The sequence below is a fragment of the Mus pahari genome, chromosome 2 (assembly GCF_900095145.1).
Source record: "Mus pahari chromosome 2, PAHARI_EIJ_v1.1, whole genome shotgun sequence".
Classification (NCBI taxonomy): domain Eukaryota; kingdom Metazoa; phylum Chordata; class Mammalia; order Rodentia; family Muridae; genus Mus; species Mus pahari.
Genome location: NC_034591.1, coordinates 61,576,066 through 61,597,117, shown reverse-complemented (window position 1 = coordinate 61,597,117; position 21,052 = coordinate 61,576,066). Strand labels below are relative to the sequence as shown.

General features: G+C 44.0%; 2 protein-coding genes across 2 annotated transcripts; both read right to left on the bottom strand.

Annotated features, from left to right (window-relative positions):
* Positions 1-194: 194 nt before the first annotated feature.
* On the bottom strand, positions 195-2,555 carry Tmem139 (transmembrane protein 139). Its single transcript, XM_029535534.1, has 4 exons — positions 2,483-2,555; positions 2,039-2,087; positions 1,250-1,511; positions 195-1,028 (listed from the first exon to the last, which is right to left on the bottom strand). Exons 3-4 carry the CDS (start codon positions 1,492-1,494, stop codon positions 629-631), a joined length of 645 nt encoding a protein of 214 aa, XP_029391394.1. The 5' UTR covers positions 1,495-1,511; positions 2,039-2,087; positions 2,483-2,555; the 3' UTR covers positions 195-628.
* A 12,364-nt stretch (positions 2,556-14,919) lies between these two features.
* Positions 14,920-19,128, bottom strand: Gstk1 (glutathione S-transferase kappa 1). Its single transcript, XM_021191378.2, has 8 exons — positions 18,954-19,128; positions 18,420-18,501; positions 18,106-18,234; positions 17,545-17,645; positions 17,360-17,395; positions 15,854-15,970; positions 15,419-15,512; positions 14,920-15,141 (listed from the first exon to the last, which is right to left on the bottom strand). The coding sequence occupies exons 1-8, from the start codon at positions 19,023-19,025 to the stop codon at positions 15,092-15,094; spliced, it is 681 nt and encodes a 226-aa protein (XP_021047037.1). The 5' UTR covers positions 19,026-19,128; the 3' UTR covers positions 14,920-15,091.
* Between the last annotated feature and the right edge of the window lie 1,924 nt (positions 19,129-21,052).

The following is a 21,052-nucleotide window of genomic DNA, read 5'->3' as shown; positions in this document are numbered from 1 at the left end:
GGGCCAGGGTGCTGGGAAGACGGGAAGCACTAGGAGGCGCTCTTCTCCCAGGCTGGGGCCGCTCGTGGTCGCGCTTATCCTACCCTAAGTGTCCTCTCATTCTGTCTCTTACCTACCAGTTGTCCCAAGACAAGGCTATAAAGTAATGCGGACTGCCTGCTTGGTATTGAAAACAGGAGGCACTGGAATTGGAATTTGATTGGAGTTATTTTTATGTTTTTACTAGCATCCCGTTCTTGTGCAAACTATTCAGCTCCCCTCACCCTTAGAATCTCTCATTAACTTGGTAGGTAATACCCCATCAGGAATCTTAGGGAGACTTGGTGTCTGCTAGAGAAGAAACACAGCAGTCACTCAGAGGTATCCCTCCAGCTTCTCTTGGTAACTTATCTCGCTCATCTTCCACCTTACTCTGGAAATACTGGTCATCAGGTAGGCTCCAGAATGTTTCCAGAAGAATCCAGGTGTGCCATTTATGTCTCATCTGTGAACGACGTGCCACAGCCGGACTCCCCGCTGCTTTGAAAGCCTCAATTGTGATGTCCCGGCAAAACCAGTTTCTGATCCAATAGATACTAGGAAATGCTGGGCAAATGAGTGCACAGACCATAGGTTTTGAGAGCACCGCTTAGGGAAGTATCCATTTATCTTCATAGAAAACACTGTCATCATCAGGGTGAGCAAAACTGATTTCATAGGCAGGAGGTGGAGTATTAGGCTCCAGTTTGGGGGCCGCTCTCAAGCTTTGCAGATCAGGAGCAGTGGACACAACTCGTGGGCCCCTAAGTCGAAGAACTCTTCCAGGGTTTCCTCTGGGAGTCATTGTCCCCTCTGAGCCCACTCGCCTTTTCAGACTGCCTGTGCTGGGACTCTCTGGTTGGCTAGGCTGTGCCCCCTCAACTCCTGGGGATATTATGATACTGCTGTAAGGGGGTGGTTGCTCCAGCTCTTGGAGGTGGCGCTGTGATTGTGAATCCATCACCTCTACAGCCTGTTCATAGGTTGGCACCTCAAAAGCTCCATTGTCTCTGTGGGAGGAGAAATATGATCATTAGTGGCTGCCTGAAAGAACCTTCCTTTTTCTGTTCCACCACTCTTGCAAAAGACCTCTCTATTGTCTGCTGACCGTTGCTCTTAATGATACCAGTGACAGAGGAAAGCAGAGTCTATGCTTTAGAAAGGATGGGCACAGAGGGAACGAGGGCCTTGTGTGTCTTCCCGTCATCCCGCCCATCTCCCATCAACTCACTGAGCATGGCCTGAGGCCTCTGGATTCTCAATCTGCCTGGAGCTTGGCATCGATTGGGAGCACTGTTCCATGACACAGGCCAGGAGGCAGGCAACAAAGCATAAGCCAGCCAAGCAGAGGAAGAAGTAAGCAACAGGGGCAACATCAGACTTTATGACCAGTAAAGCCAGCCCCAGGAGGAGGGAGGCGCTGCTCAGAAAGAGAAATGGCTGCTTCAGTTTCCCCAACAACTGTCTTGGCACCATGGCCCCTCCCAGGGCACCTGCAGAAAGACACACAGTCGTATGTTAGCTAGTGAACGACACTGCAGCAGTGCCAAACCCCAAAGTAAAAATAATATGCTCCTCTATTTGGGCTCCCAGTGTTCAATTCAGTCTGAAACAAATGATCTTCAGGGCCTCTGGCAGCTCCAATATTGTCTCCTATTATTATAGGTTATTGCTTTGGAAAGCTGGGAAATTAGTTCAGTTCTGATTCTCAACCCTCAGATGAACATACTGTTCCATGGCACTGCCTGCATTCTTTGCGCTCCCCCCCCCCCCCCCCCCCCCCCTTTTTTTTCCCCCGCTCCCCCCCCCCCCAAGTCTCTGTTTTAGCTCCCAACTACACCATGCAGGATCCAGGGCCAGCCACTTTGCCTGTGGCCTCAGTACACACAGGAATCTCTGGAATCCAAATGATGCATCAGGCTTTGCCCTTTTCCTGGTCTAGTCAGACCTCTATTCTTTTCTTCCCCAGAGGGCCCCCAATATGACTCTGACAGAGACAGAAAGAATACTCATCACTTACCTGTCAGCCTGAACGTTTGCTGTCCACCACAGTTGAGTCAGCCCATGCTCTGGAGGGAGGAAAATGTGAACCGAGACACAATAAGGCCACAGGGACACCAAGTAAGTGAGGAAGGATCTTAGAAAGGCCGAGGGCAACCACCAGTGGTCATACTAACTTTTCTACACCCCACGTAGTCCTGACTTAAGCCTCCTCCCGCAATTCACTAATCTCAGATTTCAAGTTTCCTGCCAGTACAGAGGCTGGAGGGCTGAAAGGAAAGGGACACCTTTTCTCTGAGAAAACAGCAACAGTCAATCTCAAGACAGCTCACACCGGGTAAACACCCTGCCAGTTTCCTAAACTCAGTGTAGCAAGAACTCTCAGACCCTCTCCGCCCACACTAGCCCAGCTCCCACGGCCTGCGCCCCGCCCCTTGTAGAGGTCCCAAGAGCTCGGGCTCACCTGTCTCCCAGGGACACCGAAAACCCGTGTCAGACCTGGAACACCGGGGACAGAAGGCGGAGCCTACTTGCCCCACCCTCTCTTTTGCCCCTAATCCTTCCTTCAAGCCTAGTCTTTCTCCACCCCTTTCTCCCAAGACTGACCTCCTGGTACTGCTCCTCAGTTTCCACTGTAAAGTCCTGTCCCCTCCCACTCCCAATGGTCTTTGTACTTAGGACCGGAGTTGGAATTAGTTTTTTCCTCGTCCTACTCAAAGCATCTCGGGTGCTAGTCACAATCCTAAGCACAAAGTACGTTCTGATTTGTTTTGTACTTGTCTTAACTGAGAGCCTGGAGCAGAGACCGCGGTGTATTTACACTGTTGAGTATAGAGGGAGCCCTGGTTGAAACTGGAGTGGCATATCATGCTTCTGTTGCTGTCTGTGGATTCTCTGTCTCAGGAAGCGTCGGAGGTGTGCTCTTACTTCCCAGCAGGCTTTTCACAAATTCCACTTCTAGATGAAACCTGCTTTGGAGTCTGCACTGCTTAACCACACCATTCCTTTCTCTGCCCCGGCTTTTACCTGATTATATAGTGTTTTATGTTTATTTACTGTTCTTTTGCTTTGAGCATTACAAGAAAAGTGATTTTTTTTCAATGTTCTTGGAATCCCTGAATAAAGTGGATTATTGACACTGGGTAGAGCACACCCTTAAGTTTATGCTCTGGTCAGAGCTAGTCCCACAAAGGGTTTCATTGCACCCTGTGGCTCCTGTAGCTGCTCTAATGCTTTATTTGTGAGTTTGGGCTGTGAGGAAGTGTGAGAGAGGGAGGTGGTCTGCTGTGTCCCTGTGGACTGACTCTATTCCCTCACCACATTAGACAAACCCTATCAAGCTAGAGAGACATATATAGCTAGAGAGAAATATAATATAGGGTCCTCAGGAACAGTTGTGGGGGCCCTAGACAAGACTGATAGGAGAAACACAGAGAGAGGGGAGGGAAGGAGGGAAGAAAAGAGAGAGAGAGAGAGAGAGACAGAGACAGAGACAGAGAGACAGAGACAGAGACACACAGAGAGAATGAAAATGGAAATGGGTATGAGAATGAGCATATCTGAGTAGTTGGCAAGACTTCCTCGGGAGCCTATGTCCAAGATTCCTCTGGAGGAAAGGACGGGGCATCATGGTAGACTATCATACCCATATGAAGTGTATCCCTTTATAAAGTAAGAAGGGGAACAGGAAGGACAATGTGTAGTTGTTTAGCTTGTACCCAAGTGTTTTCATTTGTTTGCACCAGTTTCCTTACTATTCAGCTCATATGGAGAAGGGATGGCTGGAATTCAAGTGTAAAGCCTCAGTTAATACTTCAGCAGAAGGAAGTTGTTGAGGAGTCCTTGGTATACTTTGCAAGTTATCTTAAGGTGTGAGTATGGAGAGGGGAGGAATGAGGTAAAAGGCAAAGGGCCTGAGGGTGTGGGTGGGAGTGTCAACATCATGAGATCTGTCTAGGCTGTGTTCCTAATGGTGGTGGAGCTGGGACATCTATAACTTAAGGCTCTTGGTTGCCAGAGGAGGCTGGAACCTTGAGATGTGCTGTGATAAGCATTAGATGTAAATCTTCAAGTCTGGACAGTCTGTAGTCTGTGTTCCTTAATTCTCTAACCCAGTATTTTGAAACCAACTGCATTAGTTTCAAGAAGCTATAAATTATTTAAAAGGTAAAGAAAACATGATTATTAGTTATTTTGATATAATTTTAAAGTTTTGTAATTCTAGGCTGTTTACAAAGTAATTAAGTGCACACTCATCACTCTGCAGCTTTAAAACATTTTAGAAATTAGGTCGCATATTTTTCACTTGATAAAAGTCTTTACTATAGTAATTTCTGGTTGGGGATCTAACTCAGGTCCTTGCACATACTAACCTAACGCACTGACCTATAGATCCTCAGCTCTGTTAAGTTCTTTATAACATCTATGAAACATATTATAGAATGGATAGGCTGCAATTCTGTTAACATACTGAAAGGTTGCTATGCAGGGTTACTGAAGGGTAAATGAAACAGCCTCCTTATTCACTTCTATAATTAAAAGTTATGCTACAGGAGAAAATAAGGAGGCTTGAGATTGCCAGGGCCAGAGTAAGGGAGGGAGAAGCAGAGGAGCAATTGTTACTGTTTGTTGTTAATTGTTTTTCGAGACAGGGTTTTACTGTGTAGCCCTGGCTGTCCTGGAACTCACTCTGCAGACCAGGCTGGCCTCAAATTCAGAGATTCACCTGCCTCTGCCACTCTGTGCTGGAGTTAAAAGCTGGTGCCATCACTGCCTGGCATGCTATTGGGGTTTTTGTAGTGACAGACACATTCCAGAATTTGACGGTAGTGAATTGTGTGTTTCTACGACTACGCAGTGTGATGAGCATCTTCTTATGTGTACATTCTTCTCATTTTTATGAATTGAATGATGAATTCTGAGAAGTGGATAAAAATCTCAGTTTTTATTGAGAGACAAACAGATAGCAAAGTTTTTATTGCTCCGAATAGAAATAGCCAACGTGTTCTTTCCTTTCATTAGCTTTGTATCTGTGTTAGTTACAGCTGGAATGAGTTACCAGGTAAAGCAATCTGAGGGAGGAGAACTTTATTTTGACTAAGCGTTTAAGGGCATAAGGTCATTTGTAATGGGAAGATGTGGCGGCCGAGAGTGCTCACTCTGGGTGGATCAGAAGCAGACAGCGAGGAATGCCTGTGTTCACCTGCTTTCCACTTACCCTCCTCCAATTTTAATTCCGTCTGGAACCCCAGCCCACATGATGGGGCTGCCTACAGTCAGGGCAGGTCTTCCCTCTCAGTCCTCTCTGGAATACCCTTAGTCACACCCAAAGTGTGCCCCACTAACGTCCTAAGAGTTTTAAAACCCAGTCAAGCTGACACAGGATCATTAGTCCTTGACTGATCTTCCTTAGTTCCAGTTACTCCCTGAGCCTCTTAGTCCCACATCACCTTAGAGAACTTGGTTAGGGTTCCTATAGCTGCGATGAACACCCTGATAAGAAATACAGCTTGGGGGGAAAGGATTTATTGTATCTTACAACTCCATCAGGTCACACTTCATCACTTCGGGGTAGGAACTCAAGGCAGGAACTGAAGCAGAACCATGGGATGAGGGCAGCTGGCTGGCTTGCTCCTTGCGCATTGCTTGTCTTACATTCTTGTACAGCCAGAACCCCTTGCCCAAGTGTGACACTGCCCACAGTGAACTGGACTTTAAAGGATATATTTTGTCCCCAGACGCTGACCTTATCTTTCTATGCTTTGGACACCACAGGTGAACAACCTCCTCTGCCTGATGCTTGGTTGCCTTTGCTCAGTCAAAGCAATGGATCTATTGCTGACCTGAACCTTCTGAAACTATAAGCCAAGAACAAACCTTCTTCTTCTTCTTCTTCTTCTTCTTCTTCTTCTTCTTCTTCTTCTTCTTCTTCTTCTTCTTCTTCTTCTTCTTCTTCTTCTTCTTCTTCTTTNTTCTTCTTCTTCTTCTTCTTCTTCTTCTTCTTCTTCTTCTTCTTCTTCTTCTTCTTCTTCTTTTCTTCCTCTTCCTCTTCCTCTTCCTCTTCCTCTTCCTCTTCTTCTTTTCTTCTTTTTGGTTTTTCAAGACAGGGTTTCTCTATGTAACCCTGGCTGTCCTGGAACTCACTCTGTAGACCAGGCTGGCCTCAAACTGAGAAATATGCCTGCCTCTGCCTCCCAAGTGCTGGGATTAAAGGCATGCACCACCACTGCCTGACTAGAACAAACCTTCTTTAGGTTAACTTCTCTTTGCATATTTTGTTACAGTGTAAGAAGGCTGACTCACACATCGTAGATATATAGTTTTTCACAGAAATAATTGAGTGGACCTAAATGAGACCCTGCCTATTTTTATAAGTGGTCTTGTTTGGTCCTTGATCACAAGCCTGTTGGGTAAGGCTCATTGTCATTTTTATTCTCCAGAGAATCCAGCCAGTTCAGATAAAGTGAATGAGTTAGAACCAAACAGACCTTGACCTGTTAATTCAGTAGGGCTTTCTTCTTCGTTAATCCCTATTGCTTTCTCAGAGCTGTAAATCCTCCAATATAGAAGGTAATACATGATTTCGCCCTCAAAAACAAAGCTTAATATTGCACATTTACTAGGAAGGAATGGCTTGGGCAGTGGGGTTTAGGCAGCCAGTCTAATGCACACATTCGCCAAGCCACCGAAAGCTTTAATGAAATTTGAGAACTTGATTACAGTTGTTGCCCAGTAACAACAGAAGTCTTTGTCTAAGGTTGGCCACTGTTTTATTACAAATGTTAACAGAGGTGAAGAGGGACCAAAATGTAGCCAGGAGTGGCAGCACAGGCTTGCAGTCTCTAGCATTCCACAGGCCAAAGTAGGAGACTTCCTGAGTTTCAGGCCAGCCTGGGAGACTCAGAAAGATATTGTATTGAAAATAAAAGTAAACAAATAAATAAATAGATAGCTGAATGAGTTGCATGTCTATGCATCCCTAAATTCCAGCAAGCAGAAGGCCTCAGGATTAAGTAAACAGTTTAGAGGTTGACAAACCTGGTTTCAAACCTCAATTATGTCACTTATGGACACTTACAGTATGCTGGGTGGGGTTACAGTGCATCCATCTCTAATTACAAACTTTTGAAGAAAAAAAGCCTCTGCTTTTTATCTTTTTTTTTTTTTTAAATCAATGCTTTCCAACCCGGTGCCTCCCGCTGATTTGGTGAACTGTGTGGCCAAAAGCCAGACTTGAATGTACTGGGTGGGTCTGTGTGAGACCAGCAGAGGGCACCATCTTGTCGATTGAGCCTGATTTCGCAGAGGAGCACTTGTTTACCCTGTGCAGAGCCCCGTGCTAACCTCCCCTGGGGACCTACCTAGAGAAGTTACAGGTTTGATTTTGGGCTCCAGGCTTCTGGGATATGGGCTGAATGATAAGACACATGATTTAAAAAGATGATAAATGATGGTCTGAGAAAGCATCAATGTAGGTGTTAATGAATCAAAAATCCCTTTCACTAAAATATAGCGTTTCAGTTCATTAAAACAGTCTATATTTATGGCAAACTATTTATAGTTAAGAGAATTATAGTAAAAAGAATTCATTCTACCTCCAGACCTCAGTCAACCCCAGTACCTCTCCCTGAAGACCATCAGTTTGCCCAACTGAAGACCATGGACAGGTAAAAACTGTCCTGAATGCATTCAGAAGCCTGCCACTAATATTGATTTACATTTTTCTTTTTCCATGTAACTATACATTGGATATTATTTCTTATCTGTGTGAATACACCATTTTATTATTAAATATTAGAAATAGAGAAAAATGTATAACTAATACACATACCATACGTTTTTACAACCAGCACCATGCTGTACTTGTTTTATCACACCAATATCCATTTTATCCAAATTATCTTTTTTTTTCAATGCACTTTAGGTTTTGGTACATTTTAAAGGAACTGCAGCCATCATGTACATCTGCCTAAATATCTCAGCCTGAATAAAGTAGAGGACAGTGTTTATAAGCTCTTCCCTTCTCCCATGGAACAGATTTTCTTTTTAAGTTTTGTAAGGATATTTTTTAATTGGATATTTTCTTTATTTACATTTCACATGTTATCCTCCTTCCTGGTTTCCCCTTTGGAAAAACAGCCTCTCCCTTCCCCTTCCCCCTCCCCCATCCCTCTGCTCACCAACCCACCCACTCTTGCTTCCTGGCCCTGGCATTCCCCTACACTGGGGCATAGAGCCTTCACAGGACCAAGGGCCTCTCCTCCCACTGATGTCTGACTAGGCCATCCTCTGCTACATATGTAGCTGGAGCCACGGGTCCCACTATGTGTACTCTTTGGTTGGTGGTTTAGTCCCTGGGAGCTGTGGGAGGTACTAGCTAGTTCATATTGTTCCTCCTAAGGGGCTGCAAACCCCTTCAGCTCCTTAGGAAACAGATTTTTAAAGAAAGCTACTCCCTGACTTTTGACATGCACCTGTAAAGCCAAGTGTCAATTCAAATGTAAATCACTACTCTCCCTTAGAAAGCACCTTCAGATCACTTCCCAGTCAATTATATAGGCATGCATTATTTTCTTTCCATCTTTTACAATGTTAACATATTACAGCATAGCCACAAATGTATAATTTAATTATTAAAGGAACTAATCATTTGATAAATGACTTTCCCAATGATAACCATTTAGAGTGCATTTAAGATTTAACAATCAATATAATTTTATATCTGTCTTTATTCATATTTGTAAATAAGACAAATTATCTTCTTTCTGTAATTTATTCATATTAGAAATGTGGACACCTGGTGTCTAATGTAGTAAGTACATAGTAGCACTGCCCTGAGCATCCTGCTTCAGCCTTCCAAGTGATGGCATTCCAGGTAGGTACAAGCTTTCAAAATGAAGTTTTGGGTAGGTATAGCCAAAGAAGTTTCAGCACTTTGTATCCTGATTCAAAGAAGTGCCTGCTCCTTCACACCCCAAGGAAGTGTTAGCAAACTTAGATTCAACAAATGTCTTATCGCACTCTTGTCATGCTTACACTGTAAGGTGTATGTAACAGCGTAATGTGGAAACTCGCTGGCGGAGCGCTCACAGTCTGTTGTGGAAGGATGGGTAGGAAATGGTAAGTGCTGGAAGGAAGGTTGATGTGCTACTGTGGGTCAGAGGAGGAACTGACTGCTGGGAAGGGCGGAGACTGGGAATTTGCCAAAGAGGCTTGCTCACACTTCTTTTATGGGTGTCCTAGTTATTAGCATGGAGTAGGAAATAAATAATTGCTTTGTCATTTCGTGGTAATTAGTGGATAGTTATTGATCCAATAACTCATGATCTTCTAATCTCTTGATTTTCCCTTTCCCTACTTCTACTTTTATTTTTGAGACAAGGTTTCTCTATGTAGTCCTATCTATCCTGGAGCTTGCTATTTAGGTCAGTCTGGTTTCAAATTCTGAGATTCTCCTGCCTCTGTCTCCCAAGTGCTCATACTAAAGACGTGTGTCACCATGCCTTTCCACTTATTTATTTATTTGTTTGTTTGTTTTTAATGATTTATTTCTTTTATGTATATGAGTTCACTGTAGCTTTACAGATGTTTGTGAACCTTCATGTGGTTGTTGGAAATTGAATTTTGTAGGACCTCACTTGCTCTGGCTGGCCCCTGCTTGCTCCAGCCCAAAGATTTATTTATTATTATAAATAAGTACACCGTAGCTGTCTTTAGACACACCAGACCTTATTATGGGTGGTTGTGAGCCACCATGTGGTTGCTGGGATTTGAACTCAGGACCTTCAGAACAGCAGTTGGTGCTCTTACCTGCTAAGTCATCTCGCCAGCCCCCTCCCATTTATTTCTTAACACTCTGGAATCATGTGGACCTAGTTGATAGTGACTGATTTCAAAACATTCAACAAATAAACATTTAAATAAGTAAAACTATTTCTCATTAACAGGCCACAGCAGTCACAATTCAGATGGCATAACACAAAGGGGCCCATTCAGGTGATTCTGAAATGTTTCAGCATGTAATATCCGTGTCCATTGATCTATTACAATCATTGATATAATCTTCTAGTAAAACATATTCAATCAGTCAATCAAGAGTTGATTAGATTCAAGCCAATGGTTTTAGCTTTTCTTAAATTCATTGAAGAGACTCTGTACCCTTGCATGAGAGGCATGGGTGAGGAAGCAATAGTTCCTTTGGCCTCCCAAGCTTACACTGACCTCTTATTCTGGGGTCTCAAGAGCTCTTACTATTGTCTCTGCCTACTGATAGCAGGTGAATAGAGAACGGCTGCAAATCTCTCCAGAAGGAAAATGATGGTTAATGGGTCCCAAACTCTAGTTTTCCACAGACTTTCATGTTCCCAGTCTTCTGGTCTCCCATGAGGCACCAGCTCCTGGAGTCTGCACTTGGCTTCTACACTTACTGATGTTCCCTTCTCCCCTGACCTTGCTTTCTCCAAGTTATTGCTACCTCCATCATCCCCCTCTCCTTTTTTCCCCCTTTCAAAAACTTGGTTTCATTTTGTTGAGATAATTCACTCAGTATGTATTACATGCTTCCAAGATCAGGAACATAATGTGTATGTGTGAGTGTGTGTGGGGCAGTCCTATGCAGAATGAAAATGTAGGTCGGTGAATTGAAAACAAAACAAAACCTAGAGATACAATAGATGGGATGCATGCCTCTGACTCCAGGATTCTTGAAGCTGAGTCAAGAGGATCTTACACTCCTGGCCTGCCTCAACCTTCCTTCAAAGAATTATGAAGAGTTTCAATGTGACAATAGAAAACAATAAGCCACTTCTGAGACCATGTGAACACATATTTGCAATCTTTGACACTAACCTTGCATGGTCATGCAAAGAGAAATATGGAGCACTTTAGAATTGTAATCTCCTTACATATTTTCCTGATTTTTGTATTTTAACATTCCGATATATTACTACATATTCATGTGGTACAATGTTTTGATATCTGTATACACTGTGCAAAGATTGCAGTGAGTTTATTAACATCACCTATGAAAAGATTTAATACAAATTTCTTTTGCAACGTGGAAATAAATCTAGTCATCATGTTATGCAAGAGGTTTTTAAAAGACATTCTAATCTCCAGTAGATAGGCACAGCCCCCATTTAAGGGATGGGGTCACCCACTCATTTAAAAATTTTTAACACAGGATTGTTCCTGTCCAAAGGAAAGATAGGGACAAGAAATAGAGCAGAGACTGAAGGAAAGACTATCCAGAGACCACCCCACCTAGGGATTCATCCCATCTACAGACACCAAACCCTCACACTATTGCTGATGCCAAGAAACACTTGCTGCAGGAGCCTGGTATGGCTGTTCCCCGAGAGGGTCTGCCAGCACCTGACTAATATAGATACAGATACTCACAGCCAACCATCGGATTGAGCCCAGGAACCCCAATGGGAGAGTTAGGGGACAGACTGAAGGAGTGGAAGGAGATTGCAACCCCATAGGAAGAACACCATCAATTAATTGAACTACCCAGAGCTCCCAGAGACTAAACCACCAACCAAAGAGGATATACATGGAGGGATCCATGGCTCCAGATACACATTTAGCAAAGGATGGCCTTATCTGGCATCAATGGGAGGGGAGGCCCTTGGTCCTGTGGAGGCTTGATACCTCAGCATAGGGGGATGCTAGAGGGGTGAGGCAGGAATGGGTGAGTGGGTGTAGGAGCACCCTCATAGAGGCAAAGGGGAGGGAGAAAGGGGGGTGAGATTGGGAATTTCTGGAGGGGAAAACCAGAAAGGGGGATATCATTGAAATGTAAATGAATAAATGATTAATTAAAAAAAAGACATTCTGCTGAACATAAACTTTGTGGACTTTGGTCAATATCTTTCAATATCTTCCCAGCATTTTTCTCACTTCTGCCCTGTCCTGCTGTAACCACTATTCGACTACACAGAAGGCTGACATTCAGACTCTTCTCTGTACTTACTGTTTTATTTCTCCATCCATGTATCTGTTCACACACCCATCTACCCATCCACCCACCCACCCATCCTCTCTCCTTTCCTTCAATCAGTTTCATACTCTAAAGGCCAGGGAAGCCTCAAACTGACAGTTCTGTTGCCCCTAGCCTCTCAGATGTTGTGATTACAGTTGTGTACCAAAACAACCAGCTTGACTTTTAGATTCTCCCTGTGAGACTATGCAGCGCTCTTATGCTCCTTTGCACCTGGCTCACTTGAGTTGTTACAGTGTCTTCCAGGCTCATTCATGAGTTGCAAACATAAATTCTTTCTATTTTAGGGCTGAGTAGTATTGTATTACCAGTATATATTTCATTTGTGTAACTGTTAGGAGACATTTACATTGATTCCCATCCTGGCTGCTATGGACAATGGTGCAGTGAATGTGGCTAAGCACGTCTCTTTGACACACTGATTTCAGTACTTTTGTACATGTATTTAGGAGTGCTACTGCTAAACTATATGGTAGCTCTACTTTCAAGTTTGGTTGAGAAACAGTCATATTATTTTTTTCAAATGACTGTACTAATGGTCGCTGCTGTCTCTGGCAAACCTAGGGGAAGTGTGGGAAGAGAGACAGATCAGATAGAAAAATCCAAGCTCCAGTCTCTTAAGGGGGAACAGGTTTTAAGCAGATGGCCTGCTGTTTATTCCAACCGTGTTCAGGGCAATCTTAAAATCTGTTGGTACAGGGCTTGTTCACTTCTCTCTTGGACAGATGTGGACACATTATTGTCAGGAGTTATGCTAGTTAAATCCAATTGTCACCTTGATGATATCTAGAATCATTTGGAGAGACTGGCCTCTGAGCATGTCTGTGAGGAGATTATTTCAATTAGTTTGGGATGGGAAGACGTGTTCACTGTGGGTTGCACAATTCCATAGGCTGGAATCCTGGACAGAATCAAAGGGGGGAAAGTGAGCTGAGCAGGAGCATTCATTTCACTCTTCTTTCTGAATATGGGCAAAAAGTAACTAGCTGTTTCAGCCTTCAACTGCCCTGACTTCTCTATCGCACTGGACTGACTCCCAAACGGTGAGCCAAAATAAACCCTTCCTTTCTTAATCTACCTTTGTTAGGATATTTTTATTACAGCAACAGGTTTTCTCTCTCTTTTTCTTTTTGATTAGAGTCCATGGCTCCAGGGACACTATGTGCCTTACAGTTCCCAAGAAACCAAGGCACTTTCTCAGGCAGGGAAATGTGCAGACCACCTTGAGTGTCTATATATGCTTCCTTAGAAATCAAGAAAGCCTGGAAGCATGACAAGAAAATTGGTCTTAGACATTAATCTTGTGTACCCTGCATAGCTTGCAAATGTCACTGCATCCTGGCAAATACAACTATATTGATCCTGGTATTGGCCACTATATTTTGTTTCTGATAAGGGTATAAAATCTGGTTGCCTAGGTCTTGCTGTGATCCCTAGAGACCGAGTACGGTTGAATTTCTCACAGGTAACCTTGGCCCAGTAGGTAAGCACAGGAGCTTACAGTGAGGGGTTTTATAAACTGACATTTCTTCATTGTTTTCATCTGTTTGAGACTATACTAAGTTTCTCTGTTGTGGTATTTAATATGTGAACTACGGCTATGCATAAAGTATGTTTTTAAAATGAAAACTGCATTTATTTTTGATGTTTGTGTGAGGACCTGTGTGTGCCACGATGCATGCTGTGTGTGTGGAGTGGCGTGGTTCAGAAGACAACTTTTAAGAGGACATTTTCTCTTTCACTATGAAGGTTCTAGGTGTTGGGCTCAGGCCATCAGATTTGGCACTTAGCACTTTTACCCACTGGGCCATCTCACTGGCCCTAGCCAAAGTTTTTGGATGAGAAGACAACGCAAAGACGTGCATTGTTATTCCCAAAACTCCACACTCACTATTGCCTGGGCAGCTCTAATGTGTACAAAGCTACTCATTGTTTTATCGTGACCTTATGTTTGTAAACAGTGGAAGTCTTCATGTTTTGTATTTTACGTGAATTGTACATACTAAAGACTCCTTTGCAGTAGGAAACAGTCCATCTAAGATGTACTTCTGGTTTTACACAACAATGAACCTGGGTGAAGATGATTTTAGATCCCAGATGCACAGAGAAGACAGGAAGACAAGGGGAGGGAAAATGACAGGAAGTAACAGGGTATCCAGGGGGAAAATGGGATATAAAATGGGAAAGCCAGAGGGAGCAAGCAAAGGGCAGCTGGAAAGAAGGCTTAGCCTCATTGAAAGCTGTGATCCTGGTTCCAATCAGGTGTCCAAATATGGGCTGCGCTTCACAACAGACTTCTCACATAAGTCAGTATGATACCAGAATGCAGAAATTTCTGATTATTGAACAGTAGGGAATACACAGAAGTGGAAATTTAGGCAAATAAATGGCTGAGAGGGGTGTGGAAAAGCTGTAGAGACTTAGGAGGGAACAGACTTTATAGCAGGCTGTACACAGAGGCATACTGTTCTTGAGATCTCGGAATTATGAAAGACTAAACAACATCTGAAGGTCACAGCAAAGATAGAGACCACCTTGCTCTGGTTCTGAACTCGGATTAAGTGTCTGAGCACAGGTGGATGTTTTGTTGTCCCTTCCACTGTTCAGTTTTAGGATCCCAGCCCTACTTCTCTCCCGGTTTCCCTGGCTGACCAGAGACAGTGAATGCCAAGTTGATTTGTTGCTAAGCCTACTGAGCTTAGTTCCTGTCTTTGATAAATGAGAGGAAAGGGAGACTGTTTCCTGCACCTACTCCACTGTTGTCCCAGAGTGCTCAGGGGAGCAAGGAGGGCTGTGGATTCAGAAAGAGCTCTTCTTGCCCAGTCTCTGGAGTGGGCAGCATGTGACTACAGGATCATGGTAGCCAAACTCCAGCCAGGCAGACCCAGACCCAGAAATGCTTTGTCTAGTGGCATCAACTTTATTTTATAGGAATGAAGAATTTAAGGCTTTTCAAAAGGCACTTGTGAGGCACAGAAGTAAAGGCAGCCAAAGGTAAAGGTGGACTCTTGCTCCAGCTCCCAGGGCCATATCAGATGGAGAAATCAAAGATTACTCTCTAAGGCAGTCTTAAAGTCTGGCATTCAGAGTTGGGGGCACAGGGCCCATCCACTTCTCTCCTAGGTAGAGAAAAAAAAATCACAGGTTACGTGGTTACAAGACAGGGTAGCTGTGGGAGATGGTCCTAAGGAGTCCCAGGACCTTCTAGGACCTGCTTAGCTTCAAGGTCTAGAAGGTTTCCTTCTCCCCTATGGGGAGACTTCCAAACTCCACTCAACATAGATCAGCTTCCCTGTTAGAAATACCAGAGACTTTTATTGTTGTTCTTATGGTCATGTGATATAATGGGCATTGGTCTGGGGTCTCAAGGTCAAGTGAATGAAAACCTGAACTTACCTAGCAGGTAAGCTAGCAACTCCAAGCGGTCAGACCCAAACAACATGTAGGTTTTACCATCCACATGGGCAACAGTGGTGGGCAGCCCGAAGGCCTAGAGAAAACAGAGTATAGGAAGGAAGGTGATAGAACAAGTGGTTACGGTCTGAGGTGCAGAGAACAAAGCAAATGAAATGTCTGCTATGAGACCCGTTGGCCTCAGCATCTTGTCAGCTCTACCTATGTGGCATATAGATTCTTAAATTTAAAAACCACCATCTTTTCCTTCCTTGACTAGGCTTAGCGGGGAGAAAGGGAGTGGATGAGATGTTTAGGAAAGCTGGGGAAGACTCATGATGGGAAGAAGGCAGCTAAGAGCCATGAACATGAACAGCCATGGCGACATCACTCCTCTCTCTTTAGACAGGGGCTGGGGATACACATGTAGTTGCTCACCCCATAGTTGCAGGCTGCATCAGTGTTCTCCCTGAGCTTGTTCTTCACCTGTTGTGTGGAGATCTTCTCCAGAAAGTGGTGGGCTTGCGCTGTGGACATTCCAGCCTTCACTGCTGCCTGGGGAGTCAAGGAAGAGCATGTCGCTGAGACTGTATTGCTGAGACTGCATTGTGGGGGTGGAACGAAACCCTATTCTTTTCCCTCTCTGTTCTCAAGTTTTCCTGGAAAGACCTTTGCCCAACTGCAAGTAACAGGTTATCTAGCCTAGTCAAGACAGATTGTCTCCTTTTCTTAAATTCTGGAGATAAGTGGAAAAGGCAGAGGGCACAAAGAAGTCAAAATCACAGAAACTGCACCAGAGGGCACTTTAGAGGCCAGCTAGTCTCATTTTTCCATTTCACAATGAGGACACAGCACACAACAGCCATTTATTACTTGCTTAGAGGCACACTTTGTCAACAGCACCATTAAACGCCATATCCCTAGAATTCAAGCCCAGAGTGCTTTTGTCCCTTTGCCTTAAAATTCCTAACAGTCTCAGGGTAGGTTCTAAGTCCTGTAGAATTTCCTCAAGGTTTTTGGAATAGAGTCATGGCTACAGCTACCTGCTTGGCTTCCAGACAATGAAAGGGCTTCTGATTAGGATGCACGTTGAAGTTTAGAATTAGTTGTGTTTCAGCCTGGAATCCCTTAAGGAGCTATTCAAAGTCCCATTAGGAAGGCTATTCCCTAATTGATGACATCAGTCTTTCTTGAGGAGGACGCTTGGCACACATGCGCGCGCGCGTACACACCCACCTTTAGAAACTAGATATAGACACTAGAGGGAAATGTAGCCATCCTTTGCATATCTACTTAGGAGTGATTTGGTGTCTCACATATTAATGGAATATGTGTCAAGTATCATTTGTATACTTGAGAAAAAGATCATTTTCAGTTTGACTTCATTCCAAAGAACATCTAGCTTTTAAAGCCCCCCTCCCTGTCTGGCATGCACTCCATGTTTTGAGCATTTTTCATTTATTTCTCACTGAGCATCTGTTTAATTCTCACTTGTCAGTTATCTTTTTGTCTGGGTAAAGTCTCCTGCATTGTGATGGGCATACATCAGTGAAGCTTGTGCTGGGGATCCCAGGAGGCTTGAGAACAGAGGGCTCCATCTTTTCCCATCTAGGGTTCCCACATGGTCCTCCCTTTCCCACACTGACTTACTTCATTTTTTTCCATAAAACTCATTTTATTCATATGCGATCCACAGTAGACTTTTTTTTTGTTGCTGTGGCTGGGGATTAAACTCAGGGACTCAAGCAGAGTAAGTATGGACTGCGCTTAACTCTACAACTGAGCTACAACCATAGCCCACAGAACATTCTTCAAAGAATCCTCTTCATCCCAACGTTATAGTAACCTGTCCCCTAAGACGCTAACTTTCTAAACTGTTAAGAACCCTTTTTTGTTCTCAGATTCCCTATGACAATAGTAGTGTAGCCCAGTCCAGACACTCACAGCCAGAATGCTCTGATACTCCGAGATATCTTCATCCTAAGAAGAAGAGAACATTTAGCCGGAAGGAAATAGCAAAGAGACTGGTATGACAGCAGGATCCTGTTTCTGGAAATTGCCCTGGGCAAGGTCAGAATATCATCTAGCTCCCTGTCCCTTCCCTCCAGGATTCAGAGTTTAGCCCTTACTCGAGACCAAACACGCATCCATAGTTCTCTGGACACCTTCTCCAGCATCTCTGGTTGCTCCATGCTCACAGCGGTGAGGAAGCGCAAGGCATTTACACTTCCTGTGGGGGCAGAGGCATGTAGAGCTAAGATTCCTATTCCTTGTGTTCTGACAGAGGACCAGCTCATCCTTCCTTCAGACACGCCCCCAAGCTAATCCTTTCTTCAGACACGCCCACAAGCTCATCCTTCCTTCAGACAGGCCCCCAAGCCCGGTCACCTGCAGTCTTTAATCCCAGTTTCTGGTAATGGATTTACTCTATGCAGTCCTTGTTTCTGCCCATCCCTCACTTTTGGCTAGATGATGCTGGGTTCCCCACACAAGCATGTTTTACTTCTTGATATCCTATGAAAGCCCCGGCTGGACTGTTCTTTACTATATTCCCCAATGTTTCTGACCCACTTCACTTATTTATTTCTATTTCCTCTGAAACATTGTGGGTGCTGGGAATTAAACTAGGTCCTCTGGAAGAGCAGCCGGTGCTCTTAACTGCTGAGCCATCACTCCAGCCTCCTCCTCACCTTTCTTAACACTCTCACCAAAGAAATCCTTGGGTATGTTGAGGGGAACCTGGAAGAACTGCTTCAGGAGAGGAATCTCTTTGAACATGTACTGGCCTTTTCGGGGAACCATAGCAGGTGGTTGGTTTCCTGGCAGTGGAGAGTTAAGACAACTGGTGAGAGAGGACATGAGGGTCTCAGGCTTGGGGAACCTCTCCAGTAGAAAGCAAACTTCTAGCTTAGGCTGAGGTCTGCATACTCAGTGCAGGACAGGCCCCTCAGGCCACAGAAAGCAACCCTCCTTGCCCAGAGAGGTGGGGCTTCTTCATGCTTACCGCTGTCTTTCATGATCCCAGCGATTAAAGCGGGCCGCAACTGCAGCTTTATATTCCAGAGGTGTTGGTATCTGCATAGGACCTACAAGTGCAGAGATAAGAAGGGGAGCCTGTGTGGCATTTGAGGGTTGTCTCCTGCCTCTAAGTGCAGGATAGGGATGGGCACTTCACACTGAACTGGTTAGTTTAATTGGACAAAACTCTCAGTTCTTTGAAATAGATAGCAGAATGCTTACTCCAGTGTACGGTTTTCATTCTGTAGAACATCCTAGCGCCCCTGATCCCCCTCCCTGAACTTGACCTAGCTTCACTGGAGTCGCCTTTGTTCTTTCTAGGGTCTGTGGAGAGTATTTGACCTTAGGATCAGGAGCCTACTTGGAGGAGGCACGGTCCGTTTAAAGGCACAAAGTGAACTTTAACCTGAACCCCGTGCTAACCCTGAGGGCACCGACAGGAATTTCTGCAGCCCGGTGACCAGTGCCCGACTGTGCACTAGCCTCGCAGGCCACAGCCCGGGGGGCTCCCCTGCGTCACCTCAAAGCCCAGCCAGGAGTACGGGGACAGCACGTCGTAGAACAGTTCCAGGATGCGCGGCGCCGGCCCCATTCTACAGTGGTGAGAGAAAGTGTATGTGAAGCCGTGGGCTGCAGAAGACCTTCAGGCAACTGAAGAGCAAGCAGCCAATCGTAGTCCGTGAATTGCAGGTGGGTCCGCTAAGGGCCCTAGTGCGCAGCCTCCGTGAGGGGCCCCGCCCCACTGGGCGGGCCCAGGGGTGTAGCCGGGTAAACCAAGAGCGGAGGAGGAAGGCGGAGTCTGAGATAAAGGGGAAGGCCAGATCCAGAGGAGGATCTCCAGCATGTGCAGCCAATATTGAGCGCTCTGGAACTTTATCCCTCAAGCAAGAAGGCAATACACAAGGATCCGAATTTGCGTTGGATGACGTTTAAAGACCGGCAATGTGGAAAATCCAAATTACACCTTTTATTGTATTCACTTTCTCAGAGATTAGAACAATGTTTGGAATGAATTTGACAGTCGAATAGTGGTCTTTAAAAAAAAAACATCTTCATCCTATACATTACAGCACACCCAGGGGATGCCTGAAGTTGTAGATGAAATCAAACTCTACATATTATGTTTTTTTCTATACATATATATCCGTGAATTATAACTTATAAATTAGGCACATTAGTGATGAACTCTAGAAGAACCATAACATGCCATACTAAAAATTTGTGCCTTATCATAATAAAAGTGTTACTTGAACATAAGTATTTCATTAGTACAGCACTTGATCTGATAACAGAGGTGGTCACAGAAATGGAGGTAGGTAGTGTATACAGTGTGGACACACTGAACAGAAGGATGACTTAGAGGGAAGGCACAGGACTTCATCTGCTACTACTATTATTCATTTATTTAGGTTGTTGTTGTTTTTTGAGATGGTGTCTTGATATGTTACCTTGTATATCCTGGAACCATATACTATTAGTTATTATTAAAAATTTCAGCATTAGAGATGATATGGAGGGGGACAACAAAAATATATTCCCTTTTGTCTGTGGAGGTGGTTTAGTGGGTCAGTGGTGCAACTGTGTTGACCTGAATTTTGATCTTCAGAGTATACACGATGCTGTGTTTAGTAGCATTAATCTGTAATCCCAGTGTTCCTACTGTGAGATAGGAGGTAGAGACAGGAGAGACCTTGGAAGCTCCCTGGCCAATCACCTTGGCATACATAATACTGCTGTATATCACAGAACCTTGATTAAACAAGGTGGAAAACATATTTACAGACAGAAAAAGTGATTTAGTCTCAGAAATAACTGGCCATGCTGAGGAGTTGGTGGCACTAAGACATGATCATCTGATGGTTGACTACCTGTGATTCATTAAACTTAGATGCTTTTCTTTGTTGTTGTTATTTTTGGGTTTTTGTTTTTGTTTTTGTTTTTTGAGACAGGGTTTCTCTGTGTAGCCCTGGCTGTCCCGGAACTCACTTTGTAGACCAGGCTGGCCTCGAACTCAGATGCTTATAATTGGATGAAACCCAGCTACTTGTTGAGAAACTCAGGTTCCTAAAGTGTCTCTCTATTTCTTTAATAAATTACACTGTAGTTCTTTTAATGGAAACTTGAGGTACAGAGACAACCTCCAGCTACTGGAGTCACTGGCTGTGCACTTATTCAGTTGACCCTAGACACTGATGAGAGCTGTTGAAACAGAGTATTAAACAATGTTATATAAAGTAGCTAAAGGACCCACAGAAGATCTAAAAAGAATATTAATTACTAGACATTGGAGGATGGAGGGATGGTGTTTATGCGTGAAATTTTTATCTTCTTACGTAACTCAGAGACAATGCTTATATTTGAAAGCTCAATAAACAGAGCCATAAATTAATCCCAGAAAAGCTTTAAATAAATTGCCTTTCCAATTTAGTAAAAGATTCATTATTCAATGAATGGTATTAGCATGAGAGGTTTTAGTAAAATAAAGTTGGATACATATACTAGAGTTAAACTGGGAGCGTCAGATACTTAACTGTTTAAGACAAATGAGTGAAGCAGCTGAGACCGTTACAGACAAACACTTGATAAATATCTGGGATGACAGACAGCATGACTAATTGT